General features: G+C 34.1%; 1 protein-coding gene across 1 annotated transcript; it reads left to right on the forward strand.

The window, feature by feature from the left end:
- Window positions 1–755: 755 nt before the first annotated feature.
- On the forward strand, window positions 756–7,789 carry LOC130963316 (clathrin light chain 1-like). Its single transcript, XM_057889446.1, has 4 exons — window positions 756–902; window positions 983–1,331; window positions 1,723–1,814; window positions 7,628–7,789. The coding sequence occupies exons 1-4, from the start codon at window positions 795–797 to the stop codon at window positions 7,787–7,789; spliced, it is 711 nt and encodes a 236-aa protein (XP_057745429.1). The 5' UTR covers window positions 756–794.
- The last annotated feature ends 461 nt before the right edge of the window (window positions 7,790–8,250 follow it).

Raw genomic sequence — 8,250 nt, forward strand, 5'->3', positions numbered from 1 at the left:
TGGACATCTCTCCTCATACAAATTCAATCGTAGGTAATTAACCACACTAACATCTGTTGAACTTTAATTTACACGTTTCTAGTTAAGAGCTGAGATTTTATGTTTTGCATTTTAGAATTTACATGTTCTTAGTTATATTTCTACCTATATGAAATATTTTGTTGCCTTATTGGTCTTAATTAATTCTCTACTGAATTGGAAGCAGAGATAGACTGCCTCAATCGGATATACATTCGGCGGCGACATGTTCGAGATGAATGAAGTGAAGGGTGGTAGTCCGTACGATACCCGAACTTATACTGGTGGTGATGGATCAAGACAACCAACTAATTATTCAGAGTGAGGTTAGTATTTGTTATGATGTTCAAACATTTTTGAACTTTCTTGGCTTTTAAAAGTTATAATAGTTATGGTAAAAATGATCAGTTTCTGTACAAACACTTGATTCTAATAATTTGTAATTGCAATTTTGAATGGCATTTGCAGATTAAAATACATAGTTAAATTCATATATATTATTTTTTCCACGTGTTTTAATGCAAGTTATGCATTCCGTACGATGGTTCTTCTAGTTTTTGATATGCTGCATTAATTTTGGTATGAACTGATGAAGTTATGATAATTTTTGAATTGGATTGATTGAAAGAGTGGATGTAAATGTTAGTGATTTGTTTTCCAATTAAGGCAATGATGAAACATTACTCGTTTACTATTTCTTCTGATTACATAATAATTTCCATGGCTTCAGTCAAAATGCAATCCATCTTGAGGAAAAGGAGAAAAAGGAGAAGGAGATGCGTAATCAAATCATAAAGGAAGCTGAAGAGTACAAGAAAGCTTTCTATGAGAAGAGGAAACTCAGTTGTGAAACAACCAAAGCTAACAACAGAGATAAAGAAAAGGTATATATACATATACATGACATGCCTTTTAACTTGTATGCATATGAAGGGAATGAATATGTATGTATGAATATGTGCAGCTGTTCTTGGCTAACCAAGAAAAATTTCACAAAGAAGCTGACAAACATTACTGGAAAGCAATAGCTGAGATCATCCCTCCGGAGGTTCCGAACATCGAGAAGAGGAGAAGGAAGAAGGAAGCTGAGAATAAGCAGCCTGCAGGTCATGTAATTCAGGGTCCAAAGCCAGGGAAGCCTACTGATCTTTCAAGAATGCGCCAAATGATCTTGAAGCTCAAACAGAATCCTCCATCTCACATGATGCCTCCAAAAGAAAACAAGGATTCCAAAAATATATTGAGGATTATAGTTGATGTATCAATACATTTTCTTTATGCTTTGAATTATATTGACTTGCTTGTTTATTATAGTACCTTTCTTTTAGTTTGATAATACGATAAACTTGTTTATTTTTTGAAATAATATAAATATTCGAATATAAGTTAGATGAAAATTTGTATTCATTAAATTTATATTTATTTTGTATGAAAACAAGTTTATTTTGCAGTGAAAAAATCTAAAAAAATTCTATTTTACTTTATTGACGGATTTACAGACAAATTTTCTGTCTGTATTCAGAGTGTGAGATGATTTTCCAAGGTTCAAATTACAGACAGAAAATATGTCAGAAAATCCGTCTGTAATTACAGATGGAAAATCTATCGGAAAATCCGTTTGTAATTACAGACGAAAAATCTGTCAGAAAATCCGTCTGTAATTACAGACGAAAAATTCGTTTGAAAATTTGTCTGTAATTACAGACGGAAAATCCGTCGAAAAGTCCATCGTCTTCGGGAAATGGATGGAGAATTTACAGAGGGAAAATTCGTCGGTAACTGGTGAAATTCTGTCGGTAATTTTTCGACGGAAAAAAATCTGTCGGTAAATAATTTCCGACGGGACTTTTACAGAGGGACAAAATCCGTCGGTAATTTCGTCGGTAACCAAAAATCCGTCTGTAATAAAGACTAAATCTGTCTGTAAATCTGTCTGTATTAATCCATTTTCTAGTTGTGAATATACTCTATGTTACTAAAGAGTTTTACTAACATTTTTCTAAAGATTAATAATATTTAGTAAAAATGTTACAATAGATCTTTTATAGTAATATTATGAAAATTGTTACAATAGACTTTTCTTGGTAACACTTAAAGAAATGTTATAATAGATATATTTTGTAACATAGAAAAATGTTACCATAGATACTTTTTGTAATACTTAAAAAATATTACAATAGATATTTTATGTAACACTTAGAAAAATATTACCATAGATATTTTTTGTAATACTTAAAAAATGTTACAAAAGATATTTAGTAACATTTTTTAGTTATATTAGACTATTTTTTATTTTATATTATACACAATATAAATATACTAAAATTAATTACTACAACATGAAATATTTTATTAAATTCACAAATTCACAAAATAAAATTTGTATAGCCTCTTTCATTAATCAATAATCATTGTACAAATTTTCTTCGTGATGCAAATAAAATGAGAAAAGAAAAAAAAAATACTTATAGCACTTAAACTCTATGAACATTCCATATAAAAAATTAGTATTTTTTTGTGAATTAGATCAAACATACACTGAACGATGAGGGAAAACTGAATGTGGTACATCTTCAACTTCAGCTAGCACAACTGAGGATGTTTCCAGTAGAAAGATAGGCATGTTAGATGGCAATTCGTCTGGCAAAGTTAGGAGAACAGCTCTGAGTTGTTCATGAGCCTCTAGGATTACAAAACCAATCAAACTCAAGTAGCATTGAAGCAGTCCCACAACATAAGTGAACACATGCGTACAAAATATAAATTTTGGGCAAGGAGATCATTTCCATTTAACATACAAATAATTAAAATATGCACTTACAGCTTTCCACCAAACATCAAATTGTGGTAAATAGAGAATTGATGGTGTGGTTCTTCTAACTTCGCCAAATATGTATACCAATGCCTCCTCTGGTGTCTTAGCACTAGGATCTGACAGCAGAGATGAAAGTCCTAATGAATGTTCTTATTAAGATATAGACAAGAAAAACATTCACTTATTAAGATATAGAGAATAACAAATCCAACCCTGCAAAGCAGATATACATTCTCTTAACTACAAATAAATCATAGGAAGAAAAAAGTAATCATCATAAATAGATAGCAGAGTTGGAATGACAGTTTCTCCATTATTAGAGGAAAGTCACACACCTTGCCAATATTGCTCAAATTTGAAGAACTCTTCAGCAGAACACACTCAAAATAACAAATTGAAAACAATATCAATACCTTGACTTTCAGAGCCATTAGACAACTAATTCCAACTGTAACAAGACATTCCTTTTCCTCTCATAGTTCTTGCGTTTTTGAGCAAATTTTACTAAAGATACTGCACAGTTTAAGTATTTAACAACCACATCTTAGCAAATAACAAGACACCACAAATGTCATTAATTAAGAAAATTACACATGAAAATTCAAAAAATCACAAGATAAAAGCTAGCAGAACAAATCTTACCAGAATTGACAACAACCAGTGACGGGTAGCGCGCGGTGAGGGCGAGCAAGAGAAGAACGAGACTAGAACGGCTGAAATGGAGTGAGGGGAAGCAGAATGAGACCAGAAGACTACTGAAAAAGGCAATGAAGATGGCGAGCCGAGAGTGAGTAAGTGTAGGGGTCAGCAAAGAAAATAAAAATACAAAATTTTCAACAAAAAAGCGAGAATTACAAGAAACATTGAAAATGGTAACCAAGATATGAAGAAGAAAATTGCACTTACATTATCAAATTCAATTAATATATGAGAGTGTATACTTCTAGAACTTAGAACCATCAAAGATTCACCATCTTTCTAGTTTACTGGAAATTCTAATTGTTACTTCTTGGATTTCTTTGTTGCTCTACACAAAATATATACATTTGACTATTTAATTAAAAAAAACATCATACACAAATTACAACTATGGCATAATCATAAGCTGTAATATTCACTGGGCAGGCTGGGTTGTTGTAGCAGGTGGAGCACTAGGTGCTGTTGGCACTCTCTCTAAGACCCTCAACATTTCAAACACATAAGTGTGAAAATTTTAGTTATACAAAATGAAATTCTTGTTCTTTATTATTATTATTATAAACAAGTCTAAAATATTGAAACACATAATATGATCATATTAGAATAATGCTACTCTTCTTCTGCAAGCAATTTTTAGGAACAAAAGTAAAAATAAATTGGAACAAGCATGAAACGGAAAAGTAGCAAATCAACACCTTAATTCTTAAGGGATATACAAGAATACAACAAAAAGTTTAGCAATCAGATAAATTCCAGCAGGTAAGATGATCAGTCCTCCTTTCTTCACCCATACACGAATCCAACCATCATTACAATTCCTCACATCAAAGTACCCTAAGGTGAAGAAGTAAAGATTTAGGCTTTAGCAATGAAACATGGTAAAGAAAGTCACTAGGTATTGATGGAGAACAATGAAAAACAAAAAGAAAATTGCATCTACCACTTCCAGTAACACAATAGCAGATCTCCTCGTCGGTGTGAAGATGCTCTTCAAAGAAGCTTTTGATCTTCTCTTCATAGTTTGGAAATTTCTTTGGGCATACCTCACAGACATATTGCAGAAAATGTGCCTCAAGTCAATCTATAAAAGAGGCATTAACATACAGCAAGAATTTCAAGATGCACATATTTGACATGACCCGTGCATTATTTAGATGATCATAAAGTCATGTTTTTGCATTTTATTCATTCTTATTTGCATATGGTTATTTGTTTTGAGTTTAGGAGTTAGTTCTAAATGAGAGTGTGGCACATGAAATTGTGGAAATGAACATTGGCATAACAAACCATGTAGGAGTAACAGCGTTCTTCGCGAATCTTTTTCAGCTCTAGATTTGTTTCATAGTTATCAACATTTTTGGTGATTGCAGCTAACCTCTAGCTAAGCACTCCAAGTTCTGGAATGTTAACATGATAAAGCCAAATATGTGTTACCATAAAAGTCCTCAATGACACAACTATAACTGGTAGTCTACCACCAAATATGTGAAGAGTTTGATGCAGTATCCTTTAGCTCACCAATGATATTAACCATAGAACCACCTTTTCAATCCTTTACTTTTCTTCACAGATGATATTAATTGGGATTGACGAGGACCTAATTCAATTTTCTCTTCTTGTTCATACATGATATCTCTCATTGAGATGATTGACATTAAAGCTTTGTCTTTCTTGTTTGCCATAGCACTATAACAACTATAAAAGGTACGTAAGATAAAATCTCAAGGCTAAATATAGGAGAAGTACCTCCCAAAAGTTTTTACCAAAAAATTAGCAAAAGAATCAACAGGTTCAATTGGAATGAAATGAAAGTAATTAGGAAATGCATGCTTAGTTTTTTGCATGCTTAATTAACAAATAAAAAGTTTCAAATAGCTAATTAAAAAGACTTGCAATCAGAAATTAGAAACAAATGCTCAAGAATTGACTCACATTAAACTTTGAAGCATGGAAAATGATTGTGGGAGGGCATATGCAATCATAAAAAAATGCAGTTTGACTAGCAAATTAAAAGACTTAAAAGCTAGAAGATAACAGCAGAAAGTCAACTTACATCTGATTTAGAGTCTACAACAATTCCAAGGGCAGAATCTTCTACAAGGGGCACATACTGCATAAACATGATCAAAAATATAGAATCTTAAACAAAAAAATATATTATTTCATTATTTGGATAGAAATTTTTAATTACTTTGTGTATGACAGAAAAAGAAGATAACTTATATAAAATTTTACTGACATGAGATAACTAAAAAAAGAAAATCTAAATGCAATAGGAGATAGTCTACTGGCTGAATGCAAACAATACTAACTTCATTACACACTAAATTCATTCTTAAGACTTTAGCTTACAATTTAAACTAATAAACCTTTTCGAGAGATAACTCGTGACATAGTATCAAAGTCTCTTTGACCAATTAATCTTGAACTCGATTATTGTTGCCTACCATTCTTGAAAAAAGATTAAATATAAATTAAACTTCAAAGAAGGTAACTGAACATATGCATTGCTTAAGCTTCAACTTCAATAGACTCTTTGTGAAACTGCATGTTAGTTATAAAATCATTAAAATGCCTCTATCCAACTATTAAGCTTTTAGAAGAACAAGCATGACGATATAATTATCAAAATAGATTTTTAGAAAATAAAATAAAGCTCTGCACCGGTGCTGTCTTAATTAACTGTTAATTAATACATTTATATGTTTATGGTGTTGGTTTTTTTATTCTTAATTTGATGCAAAAAAGTTAAAAATGAGCTGAAGTGTTTATGGATCACACTCTTGCTTACTTACATTACTGCCATGGTAACACAGACATGATCTATGAAAGGGATTTCAGATTTCAAATTTGAATTCCAACTAGAACAACAACACGAATCAATAGCAATGTCAGATCAAGCAGGATTTTAGTATCCAATTTCAGAACTGCAATCAAATTTAACTCTAAATATAGAAAATCACTTACTCTCAGAAACAATTAAGAAGAAAGTAGCATATTGCAACAATAATAGAGAAATCAGAACATCTTTTGACGAGTCCAGCAAACCCGCTTTTCTCGCGGGGTCATCAGTAGCGATGTTCGTGTTTGAAGTGACAGAGACAATGCTTGAGGGCAGTGACCGATATTGGAGGCGGTTCTGCGATGACTACAAAGCTAGGAGCAACGGATGGCTGATAAACCCCAATTTTGTGGTTTATCATGTGTTGAATTTAGGGGATTTATTCATCTTTTTTCACATTTATTCAATGAAATAGCACGGTTTTGTGAATTTCTCCTAATTTGTGCTTAAGAGTTAAATCATGCTTTTTAGGCCTTCTAATTGCTAATTTTAATTCACTTTAATTCCATTCGATACCTTGTTATGTTTGTTAAGTGATTTCAAGATTAGAAGGCAAATATTGGGTTAAAGGAACGAAGAAAAAGCATGCAAAAATGAAAAATTCACAAGGAGATGAGGATTTGCTGAACTGAAAGCCACACACACGCGTCACCCACACGTACGCGTGAGAAGGAGATTTGCCAGCGATGCGCACAAGTCACCCACGCGCATGCGTGACCAGATAATCATCAAGCGATACGCACGCGTCATCCACGCGCATGCGAGATGTTGATCACATGACTCACTTAAGGGCAACACGCTGGGGGCAATTTCTGAACTCAAGGAGACCCAAATCCAACTCATTTCTGATACTTTTGAACCCAAGGATTGCAAGGGAATGGGGGGAAGTCATAGTTTAGTTTTCATTATGTTGTAGGTTAGAATTCTAGAGAGAGAAGCTATCCATTCTCTCTAGAATTTAGGGTAGTTTAGGTTAAATTTTCTTAGATCCAACTTTTAATTCTTGTTTTGATTTAGTTTTCCCTTTTAATTTCTTGTTATTACATCTTTGCTCTTCTAGTTTTACTTGCCATTTTCCTTCATTTTGTTACTTTTATGTTTATGAACCCTTGTTGATTTCAATTTCCTTTTGGTGGAATTTTATATTTCTATGTTCCTTTTATGTTTATCTTAGTTACTATTGTTGATTTCTTATTCATGTTAGTTATGGGTTTTGTTAATTCTTGCATTTTATGATGTTTACTTTTATTTAGGCATGGCAAAAATCCCCGGCGGGGCGGGTACCCGCGGGGATTTATCCGTCGGGGAGCAGGTATGGGGGGTCATTTTTACCCGCGGGGACGGGGGACGGGGCCCCGTATAATAAATGGGGCGGGGGCGGGGGTAGAGGTCCCCGCCCCGTGGAGACCCGTTAAATCCCCGTTTGTGTGAAAAGACAAAAATACCCTGATATATATATATATATATTATATTTGAGCCACTCAGCCACTCTCATTTGAACCTAACCCTAGCCGTCCTGCTTCAGAGAGAGACAGAGAGTGAGAACTGAGCTGAGACCTGAGAGTTTCGTCTTCACACTCCACTCCTCCTCAAACCCTTAGCCCCTCCTGCCTCCTTCCCGCTGACCGCCGACCGCTGACCGTCACCGCTGCCTTCCACCCTCTGGTCTCTCAGCACTGCCTCCCACCCCAGACGCAGCAACATAGTCGTCTTTTCCTGGTCGTGGTCGTCATCTTCTCCTGTTCGCGTCGCCGGTCTTCGCTGGACGCTGGTCTTCCTTCCCCTTTTCTCCATCAGGTTCAGGTAAGTCTGCTCTGGTCTTCGCTGGTCTTCCATCCCCTTCTCTGAATTTAGATTTCTGAATTAGGGTAACGAA

This window comes from Arachis stenosperma, chromosome 2, assembly GCF_014773155.1.
Source record: "Arachis stenosperma cultivar V10309 chromosome 2, arast.V10309.gnm1.PFL2, whole genome shotgun sequence".
In the NCBI taxonomy this organism is placed as follows: Eukaryota; Viridiplantae; Streptophyta; class Magnoliopsida; order Fabales; family Fabaceae; genus Arachis; species Arachis stenosperma.